This window comes from Labeo rohita, chromosome 16, assembly GCF_022985175.1.
Source record: "Labeo rohita strain BAU-BD-2019 chromosome 16, IGBB_LRoh.1.0, whole genome shotgun sequence".
Classification (NCBI taxonomy): domain Eukaryota; kingdom Metazoa; phylum Chordata; class Actinopteri; order Cypriniformes; family Cyprinidae; genus Labeo; species Labeo rohita.
The window spans coordinates 22099981-22118069 of record NC_066884.1 but is presented as its reverse complement, the minus strand read 5'-3'; the positions used below and the strand labels follow the sequence as shown (position 1 = coordinate 22118069).

Here is an 18089-nt window from a genome sequence, read left to right as displayed (position 1 = left end):
ATACGTCATTAACAACCAGTGTTGGGGAAAGTTACTTTTAAAAGTAATGCATTGCAATATTGAGTTACTCCCTAAAAAAGTAACTAATTACATTACTTAGTTACTTTTTATGGAAAGTAATGTGTTACTTTACTTTTGTGTTACTTTTTAAATCTGGGCAGGGCTTGCTTGTGTGTTTTTAATATAAAAAGTTCTATTTTTGGCTAATGTAAAAGCCTTTTCACACAAAAAGCCTCAGGCTTTGAGAAAAGTAAATTCACGTCTGTACAGTAGACCCCAGAAGCGAAAAAATGTCAACTCTTAAGCAATGAAAAAAAAAGGAAAACAAATGTTAGATTATCTTGAGTAATTTTTGCTTATTAGTATGATTGAATTGGATCATCGAAGGTCGGCAGCAAAGACATTGGTTAATAAAATGGGATTAAATGCATATTTGTATTATTTAACATTTAATTATTGCAGGTTTGCGTCATATTCTGAGTTGAAGTTCACTGTTTCTATTCATTTTGAGGAATACTGAATTTGTTTTTGTGAGTGAGATGAATTAATGCATGTTCACATTTATTCTAGAACTAACATCTTACTCCTGATTTCTCTCAACATGGGGACAGGAGAGCTTTTAATCAATAAATGGGGGGAAAAGTAACTGGTGTTACTTTTTTGAAAAAAGTAACTTAGGTATTTTCTTGTCAATTAAAAAGTAATGCGTTACTTTACTAGTTACTTGGAAAAAGTAATATTATGTAACTTGTGCTACTTGTAATGCGTTACCCCCAACACTGTTAACAACTAGTTGTTCAGTTCAGTTCTGTACACACTGCGTAGAATTTCTGTAAATGCGGTTCTGTAAATGCGGTTGTCGCTACCTTTTTTATCTTTTGTGAGTTAATGCAGTTGTCGAATACGGTTGTCACTCCCGTATGAATACGATTAAGGAGTAAAAGGTGAACTGACAACCGAATTTAGCTGCAGTGTGTACATGGCCAGTGTAAACGGACCAAAACGGCGACTTTCGAAAACGCTGCAAACTCTGGGGTTGCGTTTCAGGCCCTGTTTACACTAGTGTGTTTTCGTTTTAAAACGGTGAATGTGGGCAGCCGCGCCACTGTTAATATGTTCTACATTCTTCACTCGAATGACTTATGTAAAGTGCAATTTATGCGATCAATGCATTAAATAACTTCACCTTTGAAACACATTCCTGTTGAATGCTTAAAATAAATTACAATACTTTATCTGTGAAACACACATTCCTGGTGGAAAAAGTCATTGTTGGGTGAACAAATAAAAGAAACAGACAATGAAAGTGGAGGATGTGAAGGTGGACACAAGTGTTATAGTGTCAGAATTTAATAAATGAATTAATTGAATTAAAGAAAACGCATTTTTATCTAAATATTTGCAAAAGTTGCTTAGACGTCAGGCCAGATTGCATCATGGGGACAAACCTTTCAGCCTAAGATGAGGCAAGGTTAAGCGAAAGAGCACACAAACACACACACTAAAGCGTCCACACTGATAAAAGGCCTGTTTAATATGAATCAGATCTCAACGGATACGGCAAGGACACAGAGTCTGTGTGCATTATAATGTACCAGAGTAAATAGTTATTTACATGTATCTAGCACACAAACACATAGTCAAATAATCATGTTGCAGTCTGTGTAGAGAATTTATAACTACACACAGTAAATACAACAACAGAAGTCTACAAAGAGCCAAGTGGCTCTGAAATACTAAAGCTTTGAACAAGAGTCCTGCAGAAAGATTAAAACCAGTAGAATTCAGGTGTATAGTTATGCATGCATGACATCACAGGTCCCCTCCCCCAGCCCTTGGGAGTGGGTGCCTTGGAAACGGTCGCTAAGGGAACAGACGACTAAGAAAGAGAGAGGGAGGGAGAGAGAGAAAGAGGGAGAAGGTGAAAAAGAGCGGAAGGAATAAAAGAGAATAAGAAAGCATCCTGTGCTGCCGTGCAAAGGAAAAAAGAAGGAAAGCACCAAAAGAGAAGGTGAGACATAAAAGCAGATAATACAGTATCTCATGAAACATTGCATAAGTCATATTTAAATACAGCTTATTAGATAATTTTTTCTAATGTAAGCAAATGAAACATTGTGACATTCTGGATGCGAGATTTTATTACATTATTTAAGAGTGCAGCGGTGGCATAAGTCAAGGCCTGCAGAGCAGCCTCTGTGCCTGTTCACCTTTTCTACACATCCATCTTACTACTTACTAATATAAAAGAATGAAAGAAATCAGCCGCAGGGTTTCAGATGTCTTTTATATTAATCTCAGTATCTGTAAAACTAATGTGAAAGCTGATTAATATCTCAGAATTTTTTTTTTTCATTTGCCAGCCTTTATAGAGGAAATTATTCAGTGTGATGTACTCTAATCATATGGATTTAATGTAAATTTATGCTGATGTAAAAGTTCACATTTCCATTTATATTCCATATATACCTAGAGCCACATCCACACGGGCCTGAGACAAGCATCTCCTGTTACATCATTCATGAGCCTCCTTGAATATCAGGCTGCTTGAATACTGTATACATCACCATGAAAACACATACTCTCCACCAAAGGAGAAAAATAAAGGGGTGGGGATTTGCAAGGCCAATAGATCTAGCAGACCGCAGTAGCCATCTCACCTCCAATCCAGAAAATACCCCATTGCCTTCTCTTCTACTTAAAGTATTATCAGGTTCAGTACACGTAAAAGGGATTGTTCACCCAAATAAGTGAAAATTCTGTCACCATTTACTCACCCTCATGTCGCTTAAACCTGATGACTTTCATTCTTCTCTGGAACATAAAAGATTCTTTGATATTTTGTGATATTTCTAAGAAAGTTTAGTGTTGAAAACATTTTGGTTCCCATTGACTTCTATTGTATTTTTTTTGTCCATTCAATGGAAGTCCATGCGAAACAGAATTATTTGGTTACCAAAATATCTTCATTTAAGTTCCACAGAAGAATGCACAGTCATACAGCAAAGTCATACAGGTTTAAAACAACACAAGGGTGACAGAATTTTAATGAATTATACGATTAAGTTCAATGGACAGCATTCATGGCAAAATGTTGACTGATAAACAAAGATCAAGATTATAGTGGAACACTGACTATGTAAGTAAACAGGGCCAATTTTTGAGGTTTTAAAAGCACAATAATGTAAAAGCATATATATATACATACAACAGTTCTTTCTGGTCCTCGAATCTGATTGGCTGTGAGGAGTGCTATATTCTAATGATATTGGAACTCCAACTGTTTGTATCCTTCTGCTTGCGGTATTTCTCAAAGCGAGTGTCAAATCTAGATACTGCCCAAATACTGTTTTTGTGTCACAGAATGTAGGTTTAACATTCTTTTATGTGAGAAAGAACTTAAAATATATGGTTTGTTAATAAAGATAATGTCTATTTGAAAATTTGCTTTAATGTTTTCAGAGATGTGTGCTCCAGGACATCAGTGTCCATTCAGCGCACAGCAGCTAGTTCTGGAATTTGCCACTGGCTCTGATGTTTCTATAGTGATTAATCATTAGATATAATTCATTTTGAGTAAATCTAAATGGCAGTCTTTGGTCTCATTAATCTATTATTTGTGTTAGAGCAAACAGTTTCGGCTGAGGACAAAATTTTATCACGTTATAGCACACTGCCTTTGTACTTTTGACTGAATTGCCTAGCAACTTTTATGATGGCCGTTGTTTTATTCAATAAATATTACTATATAAATAATAGTAGTATTTAATAATTGTATTTAGTATTGGGAAAGGGTGTGAGTGTGTTCGTGATGGTGATTTTAGTTATATTATTCCGCCATTAGATAGACTGTTTTTATGAGTCAAGAGTAAAGACTTTTATATCGAAAGCGACTGAAACACAGGATGTTTTTTACTTTCAAGAACATCTAAATGCAGACAAGAACTAAAATGCAGACAACAAATGCAATGAGCAACGCTGTCATCAAAAATCACCCTTAACAGCTGATGAAATGATAGTATGACAAAGATATTGCTTTCCCCAGCAGACATTCAAATTAATGTTTTATTGTGAATATGCGACTGAGATGAAGAATGAATGTTGTATTAAATGCAGGTAATCACACTCACTCAGTCCATCTCTCTCTCATAATCCTATCCATAATACAGTGAGCTTTTAATACAGTAATACAATAAGTTTTCATGAAGCAACTCAACGTTCCTTCATTACTAGTTCTAAAGTGACGTTTTTCGTAGACTTGCGATATAGCTGTTGTCATAGTCATAGTTATAAAACTGGACAACAGAAAATATGAGCAAGTGGTTTTTCACACTAAAATCATGTTTTCATGTTGTCTTCAGGCTCTACAGTGTCATATTTTGATGTTTATAAATCGGCCCTATTAATTTCCATTGAAAGTGCCCTGCTGTAAGCTGGATATTTTAGCTTTTTTTAAAGCAGAAATAATTGCATAGTCAATATTATGCCACAAGTGCTGTTAATTGATCTTAACTTGTATTGAACCCCAAATATCCCTTTAAAATGAAATTAAAACGCAGGATTCAAACCCACACCAGAGATTTAATCAGTCTGACTATCTAAATATATTCAAAACTTGAGGGTGAAGAAGAATCACTCTTTCCAGGCTCTTAGTAGAGAGTATGTGACTTTTTCCCTTAACTTTGGGAGTGTTTCGCATCGTATGAGCTGCTAAGGTTCGTTAAAACTTACAAAAGTGGCATATGCCGCTATCAGCTGCAACACAGCTGGGTACAAAACATCCAACTAACTCCAGGACCATCCAAATGTGAATTCACAGATGCTTATCCACGCGAGCACGAGCGAATGCGGTGGGCGCATGAGATAGAGAAAGCAGGGATCCCAAACCGACATCTTCTCATTTATACCGATAGGGCTGTTGTATCCGACTCCACAATACTATTGCAGCATTGTGAGTAAATGGTAGACTACCCCCACCTTCTACCCGCTAGGTTGAGTCTTTAACCTTGACCTCTCGTGCCTCTGCCTCCAGTAATGAAGTCAGCCCCCCCCCAGCTCCCCATTCCCTCTCACCCCCCATCTATCTGCCCCCAGCTCTGCTGTCCAGCGCTCCTCTCATTCATAGTAAACACTATTGATTTTTCAGCACAGAGAGTAAAAAAAGCCATGAATTTTAATGCTACTATCTGTCCCTCGCTCTAGCTCCCTCTCTTCCTCTGTCATCCTTTCCTCTCATGCGTTTTCCCTCCATCCCTTCATCCCATCTTCTCCTCTTCGAGATGTGAGGGAGGGCAGGAGTTGAACCAAGTGTGTGTTTGTTGGCTATAAACTTTGGGTACGTGAACGTGTGTGTGCGTACGGAGCGCTAGCTAACGCTCTCGTCTCTTTCACCCTCTGTGACTGAGACCGATTGATTTTGCTATAAGCAGTGTTGAGGCTATGACAGGCCAGCAGCAACAGACAGAGGAGCTCATCAACGTCCAATGAACACGGAAAAAAAATCTCCTTAAAAATCCCTCCATCATGCCACACCAGCACTGGAGGAGAGAGAGAGCAAGAGATACGGAGAGAAGGACAGAGGGTACAAGATAAGCCTTTAGAAAGAAACCCCATTAAGCATCCCACACCGTAACATCACACCAATACAGAGAAAACAGACTGCATTTGTGAGGGACACAATGTAAAAATCATATTATTGTCTAGAATAGATGTGTAAGTAAGAGATATTGTAGGCTACAGACAGAGGATTAATCGTGATTAATCGTATCCAAAAATAAAAGTTTGTCTTTGCATGTGTGCGTGTACATATAAATATACACACAGACATGTACACACAGTACTCACACATTTATTATGTAAACAAAAAATTTTATTTCAGATCTGATTAACTGCAATTAATCGATTTGACAGCGCTAAAAATAAAGTGTAACCTCAAACCATTTCGGTTACAATTGACTTCCGTTGTATAGACTCTAAAACATAAAGGTTCTTTATTGGTATCGATGGTTCCATGAAGAACCTTGAACATCCATGGAACCTTTCAAATGCAGAAAAGGTTCTTTAGTGGAAAAAGGTTCTTTAGACTTTTAAAATGTTCTTCAAAATGGTCCTTTTAAGAACTGTTCACTGAAAGGCTCTTTGGGGAACCAAAAATGGCTCTTCTATGGCATCACTGCAAAAACACAGTACACAGTGAAAGCCTTTATTTTTAAGAGTGTAAAGAGCAAAAAAACGCAGAGTCCGCAAAATATCCTATGTTTTGTTCCATAGAAGAAAAAGTTAAACAATTTTGGAATGGCATGAGGGTGAGGGCGATGTCAGAATGATCATTTTTGGGTGTACTATAGGTGATTTGAGATAATTTTTTATTACAATCAATAACTAAGATGCACGACAGTGCCAGTTGTGTTTGTAGGAAAGGTGGCATGAAAGTAGCGGTGTATTCAGTTACCTGGTCTGTTACCTGGTCAAACTGGGTAACACTATTTTATAGAGTCCTTACTAAAGTAATAACAGTAAATTATACACAATTGCATGCAATGGCATGCAAAAACAAATCCTAACCCTAACCATATCCCTATAGTGCATGTTGTTAATAAATATTACTTGGTACTTAATTGTACAATTACACTGTAACAAGGGCATTATAAAAAAAAAGACTGCTGTGGAATTGATTAATCGCGATTAATCGCATCCAGAAATAAAAGTTTGTGTTTGCATAGCCTATGTGTGTGTACTGTGTACATTTATATGTATATATAAATATATACACATACATGTGCCTTTGTTTTGGATCCGATTAATTGCGATTAATCGATTTGACAGAACTAAAAATAAAGTGTAACCTCAAAATATTTTGGTTACAATTTCACCGTATACACTCTTTAAAATACAGGTTCTTTATTGGCATCGATGGTTCCATAAAGAACCTTGAACATCCATGGAAGAGAAGGTTCTTCATAGTGGAAAAAGTTTCTTTAGATCTTTAAAATGTTCTTCAAAATGGTTCTTTTAAGAACTGTTCACTGAAAGGTCCTTTGGGGAACCAAAAATGGTTCTTCTATGGCATTACTGCAAAAACACCCCTTTGGAGCCTTTATTTTAAGGGTGTACAGAACAAAAAATGCACAGTCCGCACAATATCTTATGATTTTTTCCACAGAAGAAAAAAAGGTAAACAATTTTGGAATGACATGAGGGTGAGGGTGCATCATCAGATGCCGGACACCAACCGAGCTCATGTGCGCTGATGGTAATAAACTCACAGTACAAATTGCTTTCGGGGAATACAATTATCCCATCAAAGCATGTACGAGTACGCTGTCAAATTAAAGGCAAAATGTCTCCGTATTTTGCTGCTCTGTTTTAATGCTATTGCGAGCAAATGGAAACAATTTGCTCTTATCGAAGTGATGAGAACATGCTGCATAATGGATATAAACTTCGCGTAATCTGATGCAATAGGCATTTTATGTACTCAGGTGCAGAGTACAAATTGGCAAGCCATGTATTGATCGATAAACCCGGATTGAAGGAAACCCTGTTAACAGCAGCCTGTCTGGGGAGTCGGGCTCCATCCCTCCCCTCTCTCCATCTTAATTTGATTGATGATCATACTTGTCACTCAAGGCAGCATGTGGCCAATTACAAGATTTGTACGGGTAGGTGGTTGGTGGTTTCGGCTTGTGTTGTCAGTTAAAAATACTGTGTGGTTGTAAGTGCCCCGTTTGGGGTAAAACGGCATTTATCTTACCTAATTTTACTGCAGATAATAGTGTTTTACAAGCATTAAAGGGACAGTCCACCCAAATGAAACATCATCATGTCGTTTCTAAACAGTATGACTTTTTCCTCTGCTGAACATTACAAAAATAGATATTTGGAGAAATGTTTCGGTTGTGGTTTTGTTTTCAAGTCAATAAGCACCATAACATTTTGGTTACCAACTTTCATAATATAATCTAAATTAAATTGTATCTATTAGATTGCATAATTAAGATCTTCATCGTACAATATAAATTACTAATAACTAATAAACTAATTGGCATTATTAATCAAAACATGACATCAGACCACCTTATGACCATGAAAAGAAAAGGGAAAAAGCCCTGAAAGACATTCGCTAAGCCCTACATGTGAACAGGAGACCTTGATCGCTATAAATCTTAAATGAAATGGAGGAAGAGAACAGATTTAGGTCTTGAGCTTGCTCATGAGGAGTGAAGGACATAATCAAAGAGCAAGCTTTTATTACACATTCTCTATTATCAGAATGTGTGGTGTTACACACACACAGAGCAGCTGCTGAGAGGACAAATTACACTGGTTTATGTCCATTTTCATCTTAAAGCGTCAAAGGAGGAGCCAGATTTAACCCCACACGCTAATCTAAATTTCTCTCATTACATCCATTTATCAGTGAAGCCACTGTGCACCTGCCATGTCAAATATCAATACATTCATTCACGTCTATTTGTGCTCATCTTTCATTCTAGTCCAGATTCCTCCATCCATCTATACACACAACAGTGTCTCTCTCTCTCTCTCTCTCTCTCTCTCTCTAACACATGTGCACATACACACACAAATACACATGTGCAGGCAGATAATCACACTAAATTAACACAGCAGCGCCGAATCTGTGTGAGAGCTGCTGTACTGGTGGGGGGTGTATTGACCAGGTGCTGTCTCTCACAGATGTGTTGATTAAGGGCCTGTCTGAACACTTCGCCTACTTTTGCGCCATCACGTAGTTCCCAACACCTCCGGAGTGTGTTTTTGTATGACAAAAAAAGAGAGAAGGAAGCAGAAAGGTAGATTAATAACAAAAAGATTTGCATTTCCTTAAGGAAATACCTGTGCTTGCAAAGCAAGCCTGCAAAATAATAATGTTAAAGTATTAAGTGAGGTCAGTTCAGTCTAAATGAAATGCTGCACCACAGCGGCTTTGCTGCTGCTGCGTGAGTCTTGTTTTCAGCCGACTGCACGCAAGAATCAACACAATCACTGTGCAGCATCAGGCAGTGTTTCCCAACACTGTTCCTGGAGGCATCCCAACACATTTTCAAGCTCCTTCTAATCAAATACACCTGATTTAACACATCAGCTCATTAGTAGAGACTCGAAGAACAGAAATGGGTGGGTTAAATAATGGAGACAAACAGAATGTGTACTGGTGTGCCTCCAGGAACAGGGAAACACTGGTGTAAGGGGATGTTCGCACAAAATGCGTTTCTGCAATCCAAGTGCTGTTTTTCATTGTTTTTTAATGTAAACATTGGCTAGATGTCCATGTTTAACCATTGTGCTGAAGTTTCATGTCTTTTGACATTTCATGTCTTTTGACGCAAGTATGTGGTGCTCAAGTAAAAAAGTTTAACTTTAGAAATGCGTCTCTAGATCTTTTTTTCATTGCACAGCACTGCGTCTCACATTTTTATGCACAAACCGAATGTGTTCTGTCTATTTGGCCTATGTGGTTGTAAATAATAATTATGCAAAAGGAAGACAGAAGCAATCACAATTCTATACACAAATGGTTTAGATACTTTTGATGAAATCTAAAAGCTTTCTGACCCTGCATAGACAGCAATGCAACTACCACGTTCAAGGCCCAGAAAGGACATTGTTAAAATAGTCCATTTGACATCAGTGGTTCAACCTTAATTTTATGAAGCTACGAGAAAGCTTTTTGTCCACATAGAAAACAAAAATAACGACTTTGTTCAATAATTTCTTCTCTTCTGTGTCAGTCTCTGTGGTGCGTTTACAAGAGTACCAAAGCTCAAAATTACGGTTGAACCACTGATGTCACATAGGCAATTTTATCGTTGTTTTTACTACCTTTCTGGGCCTTGAATTTGTCAGTGGCATTGCTGTGTATGCAGGGTCAGAAAGCTCTCTGACTTCATCAGAAATATCTTAATTTGTGTTCTGAAGATGAATAAAGGTTTTATGGGTTTGGAACAACATGAGGGAGAGTACACTCTTTAAAAATAAAGTTTATTGGTATACATGGTTCTATAAAGAACCTTGAACATCCATGGAACAGATTCTTTAGATTTTTAAAATGTTCTTCAAAATGGTTCTTTTTGGAACTGTTCACTGAGGGGTTCTTTGGGGAGCCAAAAATGGTTCTTCTTTGAGGTTGAGGTAGGTTAATAGTTTTGGTTGAAGCAGTTTTTAAATATTTGAAAAATATCAACAGAGTACTGCCTTGCAAGCACTTGTAAGTCCCTTAAAGCCAAATATGATAGAGAGTTCAGTCTAAAATCCTAATCATCAGTTTGCAGACCAGAGTCAATATGTGTAATGTCTTTCTGGTTGTATAAAGACACAATGCGAATGTGCTTGTAATGGTCACCGGGAGGAAAGAACTCTAGGGAATGTCTTGCAGAGTGAAAAGCCGCGTCTTCCAGCAGTGCTAATGAGGGGAAGGGTGCCGTCAGTGTTAATACACTACAGAAGGTCAACCCACACAGATGCAAACATATTTCTGCTCTGCTGAAACTAAGAGTACAACTAAAAGACCTGTGGGACTACTAACATCGTGATGACATGGCATATCAATCAGAGCAAGAGAGGGTGTGAGAGAGAGACAGTGAAATGCAGTAGAACGTTCTGTATTGACATCTTCCTTATATCTATTGATTCCCCATTATAGTACTAACAAACCCAAGCTGACATTTTGTCATTGGCAATCATCCTAACACCAGGACTTGCCCTGATCTATAAAAACACTTTCTCTCACATTCCCTCACACAAATATGTGTAGATACTGGAAATAAATAAGTAAATAGCTACAGGAATATATGGATTCCGTTACTGACACTGTCAGCTGTCATTACGACAATGAGACGATTATCTTTTTATCTTAATCGATTAAATATATAAGCTAAAAATCAGTAAGAGGACAGATTTTCTTTGGTTCATATGTCATGCAAAGCAGAATGTTGCTTAATGCTCACTTTTCTTTTTTTCTCTCTCTCTCTCAGTCAATATTCTCTCATCCTCCAGGACCTGCCTGTTACTGTAACACACATAAAACTTTAATGGAGCCGTTAATGGCAATAATTCCCAAGACCACTTACAAGAATAGGTCTTGATTATCTCTATCTCTGCTTCTGTCCATGTCTATATCCGCTATCTAATGGGAATAGAGTGTAATAGCTGCATATATTAGTAACTGGACAATAGTTAAATAGGTTCTGCTCTCTCTAATGGTGATTAAATGGCTTTGATGAGATATGCATATTTCTGCTGGCCGTAATGGTATTTGACAGCATGAAATGAAGGACTGCTGCTTTCAGGTTTAGCTGACTGTGAAGAACAATTTTGACCCTGGACCACAAAACCAGTCATAGGGGGTCAATTTTTTTGAATTGAGATTTATACATCATCTGAAAGCTAAATAATTAAGCTTTTCATTGATGTATGGTTTGTTAGGACAGTATTTGTCTGAGATACAACTATTTGGAAATCTGGAATCTGAGGGTGCAAAAAAATCTAAATATTGAGAAAATCACCTTTAAAGTTGTCCAAATGAAGTTTTTAGCAATGCATATTACTAATCAAAAATTAAGCTTTGATATATTTACGGTAGGAAATGTACTAAATAGTTTCATGGGACATGATCTTTAGTTTATATCCTAATGATTTTTGTCATAAAAGAAATATTAATTTTGACCCATACAATGTATATTTTGCTATTGCTACACATTTACCCGTGCTACTTATGACTGGCTTTGTGGTCCAGGGTGACAATATATTTAAGGCACTGTCTAACGCATACAATATTCAAACTTTGTGAATAATTAATCATTTTCCAATCACCCACTTCTGTGTGAAATAGGTGTCAAGTATGAATACCTAAACAATAAAGTTTACAGCCTTGCTTGTCATTCAGACCTAATGAGCTAGACGACTGCGTCCATACAAGCTGTGCCTAGAGCTCAAGATCACCTCTCCCGCTCAAACTCGGTTTTCCATACTCTTTCCCATTTTTCACTGTCATCTGCACCTACTTTCCTTTAGTGGTCCACAGCTTTTTCTTTTTTCTGCCCTCTTTTTTTTTATCTTCTTTTGACACTCGCTATTTTTCAGCGAAAGGGGCATGAAACTCCTCCTCCTCTCCCTTGGCCCTGTTAATCTCTGAGGGGAAGAGGCTCATTATCCTTCCCCTTTACCACTATGTATCATTCTTCAGTCCCAAAGCCCATGAAAACCTGTAAGACTCTGAATTATGCAAATTATAAAGTGGTAAAATCATACAGCGAACAATGCAATTCCACAAGGTAAAATGAGGTTGCAAAAAAAAGTATGAATGAAAATAATGTACAAGACTTTCCATTACCACTTTCCAACACTTTCACATTCTGAATGCATAAAAATGGAAAATCTAAAGACCTTTTAAGCACCATCTTGGCTGTTATACCATAATATACACGAAAGGTCCTGTGTGCAGACAAATTTGACCCTGGACCACAAAACCAGTCATAAGGGTCAATTTTTCAAAACTGAGATTTATACATAATCTGAAAGCTGAATAAATAAGCTTTCTATTGATAGGACAATATTTGGCCGAGATACTACTACTTGAAAATCTGGTATCTGAGGGTGCAAAAAAAAAAAATCTAAATATTGAGAAAATCGCTTTTAAAGTTGTCCAAATGAAGTTCTTAGCAATGCATATTACTAATCAAACATTTTTTATATATTTACAGTAGGAAATTTACAAAATATTTTCATAAATCACGATCTTTATCTAATATCCTAACAATTTTTGGCACAAAGGAAAAATTAATCATTTTGACCCATACAATGTATTTTTGGCTATAAATATACCTGTGCTAAGACTGGTTTTGTGGTCCAGGGTCACAAATAATTTGTACTGCCTTTTTTTCTTCTTGATTTTAGGATGAAATTCTGATAATTTTGTAACAGAAACTGCCTATCTTACATCCTTTAACTTTCAAAAGTAATATTATTGTGTATTCCAAATATTCAGTGCAACCTCTTAATTAATGTGCTCATTAAACAACATGAATAACTAAACGCTGTTTACAATATATTTAGACACAGCATAACATTTTAGACCAAATGACGTAAATTTTCCCATGTACAATAACCCATAAAAGCGTTATATAAAATGAAACACTGTATGAAATGTACAAAAAATAGTTTCTGTATAAAATTACTGAACACGTTCATTGTATTCTCAGCCCGTCACATACCGAGTAAACATGAGGACAGCTTGCTTATGCAGTTATGCCTCTTCAGTTCAGACTACACCCATCTCCTCCTACTCCACCCCCGCCCTCCTTCTCCATCCCCGCTTCCTTCTGTTTTCATCTTTATGTGGCCACCGAACAACCGGCAAGTTCCCGCAATGAAAACAATACCGAAAACAGTCTTCCGTTTGCCTTTCGCCGTCTCTTATTGCAAACGACAAGGTGCAAAACACAATAATAAGCTACACAATGTATGTGATCACCTATTCAAAACGCGCATAGCCGATCACACGTGCAACTATCTAGCCTACCTGCCCATCACACAATACATCTGTATTTGTGAGTCAAACATAAAATGTTTAAATAGCATAAACGCTCATTTCTCTGCTCTCTGTAGCTGCTCTGATTCTCTCCTCTCTCCCCTCGATCCGCCGGCCCCGGAATCGATCCTGCGGAGATCGATAAGTTGGCATGAATATTCCCAGCTCACCGCGAGTTTAGTTCGGGGGAGACGGAGGCAGAGGCAGAGGCGAGAGGAGGAGACGGACGGATGCGGAGCCCTGAAGAAACTAAGCCCAACGAGACGGGAATATTTTTAGGAAACACCTTACCAAAACAGAACCGACCTGAGCTGCATTTTGAGGTGCTAGTTTTGCTACACACAAAGTTGGACTAAACTGAAATGGAACTGAAATGTTGGAAAGGGCGGCAAGCGCGCAACACAGGCAGAAAACGGCAAACGAGGATGTTTCATTCACATGATGGATACGGGGATTAGGCCACTGAGCGCGGTCACTGGATTCGCTGTTAGAGGAAAGAAAGGGAGGTTGCTCTGGAAGAAAGCCTTACCGGAGTGAGAGCGGAGAGCCAGCGGGGACTTCAGGCGCCAGGCGTGGAGATCAGAGGCAGTTCTAGGCAAGACAAACGGCACCGGCAAAGGAACAAACATGATCCGTCTTCTTGTCTGGTTCTTTTCAGATGTTCTTTTTTGCTGTTGATTTTTCTTTGCAATTTTAGTGGCAAGATATGCGTTTTCTCACTTTGGTTCCGTGATCCAATACAATAGAGGTTATACATAAAATTGCGTTTATACGTAGCTTTCCCAGTTACATATTTTTTAAATAAAAACCTTTAATTTTTCGCTTGTAGTTACTTTTGATCTACATGCATAGATACGCAGACGCGCGCTGCCCGACTGTATTTTCCCAGTGCGCGCACCCAGGCGGATAGACGGATTAAAACAAGACAAACGTGGCTTATCTTACTATTACTTTCACGTTTGTCTGTTCGTTTTGGTATTCAGCTACGGTATTTGGTATAACTGTTCATATATGTATCTGTCAGTCAAAGGCATATATTTACTATGTTCGCGAACGTGTATAAATGCATATCTCCCGTTGTAAACTGAAGTGTTTCTGTCCTTGTCGACACTGACCACTGTATGTTCCGCTGGCCTGCTGCTTATCCCCGTGGTCGCAGTCGCTTTAACTTTGGTTATCTGCTTGTGAAATAAACTGACGCTTCTGCATTTGTTCTAATAAAGAAAAAGACGACTTCACACCCTGACTGTATAACGTACAAAAGACAGCGGATATTGTTATTACTTGGATATGTGGTGCATTATTTTGGTGAATTTATTTGGTCTAGCTCTTCTATAGCTCTCTTCCTTGTTCTAGCAGCTACAGGCTACACATTCATTTACACAAAGTCACTAAACGTGGTTAAAAGCGTCTGCTTATTTTTGCTCGTTTAAATTAAAAACCTAGCTATAGAAAAATAAGGCAACTCAACGTGTTCGCCGGATTCGCCCCTCCTCCCACGCACCTTGTCACACGCCAGTAATTAAAACGCAATCAATCGATACATGACTAAAGAAGGCAAACAAACAAATAAAGCACGAAAACATCAGGGGGAAAAGCGCTCGTTACGTCGCTGGTTTTTAAGATCACTTGCCTATATTTCCGTCCATCCGCCTGCGTGTTTTGGTCTGTCTGCCTGTTCCCGTTATTTGGGAACCCCAATAGCTCATTCGTGCACGCTCTCCTCCCATACGCTCGCGCGCTCTGATTCCACGCTGCCCGCAACATTGAAGCGCGAACGGAGCCGTTACAACTCTCACATCACCACCACCCCACCCCCACCCCCACCCCCCCCTCTCTCTCTCTCTCTCTCTCTCTCTCTCTCTCACCCTAACGGTTCGGTACCCAATGCTCGCCTCGCAGAAAGGTAAAATCACAGTCAACTGTGAAATCTCTTTCCAACAACACTTGTTCATCTAATGTAGATTATAAGGGTATAAACAACACGACACTCTTTAATATAGCGAGCAAAACTAGCCTTTTCATACTTAATACAAAAAAGAAAGGTACTCAGTGACCCTGTTATCATTTTCAGATTAAGTACCATATGCTGATTAGTATTTGCTAGTCATGTGCACGTCTTTTTCGAGAAACTCACTCTTGCCATTTCACTACATTTCAGTCATTTGACAACTTTATCTTTACAAATTCTGTATTAATCACGTTCATGTCATTTTAAACATGTATGCATTTCTTTGTCCTTTGTTGACTGAGGTTCAAACATCACTGGATCCTATTGACTTTAATTGTATAGACGAAAAAAATCTTTTTAATACCTTTTGTGATCCACAGAAGAACGAAAATCGACCTTGTTATTTAACGCCAAAGTAAGCTTATGGGCGAGACTTCCGGTTTATTAGCGCTACAGGGAATTAACGAGAAGAATAAGAACGTGCAGTAAATGGTAAAACTGTTTGCACTACAAACAAGTGTGATTGTAATTAAGATAATACATTAAAATAATATAGTAAGATACACAAATTTGCAATATCAAGCAGCAAAAAGAGCTTTTGTGCAGCTAAAAATAGCTGGACATGGATGAGACCGGAAGCCAGACCCATAAAATGTACAAATGGTGGCCACTTTTATGGGAAAAAAACAACATAGTAAATTATGACAGAATTTTTGAGTTAAAATCATTTTAGTTAACTCATTAATTGACATTGATGTGCTTAATAACAAACACGTTTACAATAAATTGCAAAAAAATGGCCTTTTTAAAAATCACTATGCCTTGATTGTAGGTAAAATTGATTCGAACTCTGAAAATGTATTTAATATTATCTAGACTTATGTAGATGTTATCCTTTTGTTTGGACTTTTTGTTAATTCCAAATGAGTGTTCGAAAAGTGTTCACATGTCCTAACCCAGACAGCACACGTACATCTGCACTTGATCTGGAAAGCATCTGCTGTGACGGACATCTGTAAGATGTCAGTTTTACATACATTCTAAATCATAAACATCTTAAAGACATCTAATAAACATCTATTGGGAACAATAGTTTCTGATGGGAAACGTCCTACGGACGTATTGCAGATGAGCAAACACTCAAAAATACATCCTCCAGATATAAATGCAGACGTCAAATAGACGTCTCTGTGATATATGTGTGTTATCAGGGAACAGTCTAAATAAAACTATATGTGAGCTGTTCTAGAAACTGTAATGTTGGCTTAATCTGCTCATTACTGACCTAATTGGAAATCAACCAATTTTTAATTAAAATCAGAATATGCATAGAAATGTAGTGTGTATATATTGGACACGCCTGAGATAAGTTACACAGGCTGTTATTCGCCAATAAACACTGTTTATGATGTGCAACAGCAGAAACAATACAAGCTGATCTCAAGAGAACCGGAGTGCTAGACATTATTTCCCAACGCTGTTTGGGCCCCAGTCAGAACATATTCAGGATGTCTTCCAAATCAAATGTGCTCGTCAGTATAATGCTGAAAGACTGTTGTATTTGTATTCATCAACAAGCATCATTCACCAATGTGCAGAACAAAACAGGCTGATCTCAAGAGAGTCTGTGTTCTAGACAACGCTTCCCAATTCTGTTCCTGGAGCACCCTAATGGGATGTCTCCTAAATGAAACACCTGATTATAATCATCAGTATAATACTGAAACACTTGAAATGGGTGGGTTAGATGAGGGAGACATCCAAAATGTGTACTATTGGGGGGGCCCTCCAAGAACAGGGTTGGGAAACACTGTGCTCAGAAATCTCGTTGTGCCAGCAAACCTCCCGGGGGCCTTAATCAGCGAGCGCGCGCTGCTTCTCTCTCCTACCGCCAATTCATCACGCCCTGTCAATTACAAACCATGCTGCGGCACACTTACACACAAGATTATTGTCAATATAGATTTTTAAATAGAAAAATCTATACGCTAAACACTCCAATCGATAGGAGTAAATCGATTCCACTAGGCAGCAAAACTCTCTGTGAGCCCTGGCTCTGAAGTCTTGCCAATGACTGAGATGCAAACAGATGTTGCAAATACAAATCATTCATTTGGGATACTACTTTCATGCAGCCACAAATAATGATGTGAGTGTCATTTTATAATAGTAATAAAAGTAATATGACTATTTCTGTTGTTGTTTGTGTTCATTTTTGGGGGGTCTGCAGCAAACGCGTTTCAACGCGTTGGTCAATAGAAGGATGTGTTTCATTGTCCCTGTCCTTCTTGTGCATTTCGCTATTGACAGATGACATCCGCAGGTCAAGTGAAAGAGATGAAAAGAAGTGACCGGTTGTCCCTCGCGTACCCCCTCAACGTGCTGAGGTAACGGGGCGCTCGGGCCCCTCCTTCCAGTACTCCTTTCAGACAAAAGCAATTATTTCTTGTAGAATATAGTGTGGTTGTGCGCATCTAAGAGAAGGAGAGAGGGACTGGAGGGAAAGAGAGAGTGCGAAATTGAGGGAGAGGAAAATAAGATGGTGTTGGAAGGACAGGGAGCTAACACCTTCCTAGCTGCGCTCTCCTC

The 18089-nt window shown here is 38.3% G+C and overlaps 1 protein-coding gene across 3 annotated transcripts in view; it reads right to left on the bottom strand.

Moving 5' to 3' along the window:
- The window catches only part of pou2f2a (POU class 2 homeobox 2a), a 46428-nt gene extending 31106 nt beyond the window's left edge, over nucleotides 1–15322 (bottom strand). For all 3 annotated transcript variants that reach the window (XM_051131751.1, XM_051131754.1, XM_051131756.1), the window contains exon 1: nucleotides 14079–15322. In XM_051131751.1, the coding sequence (XP_050987708.1) occupies nucleotides 14079–14178 (100 nt within the window). In that variant the 5' untranslated portion in view covers nucleotides 14179–15322. The remainder of the gene's footprint in view (nucleotides 1–14078) is intronic.
- Nucleotides 15323–18089: the final 2767 nt, after the last annotated feature.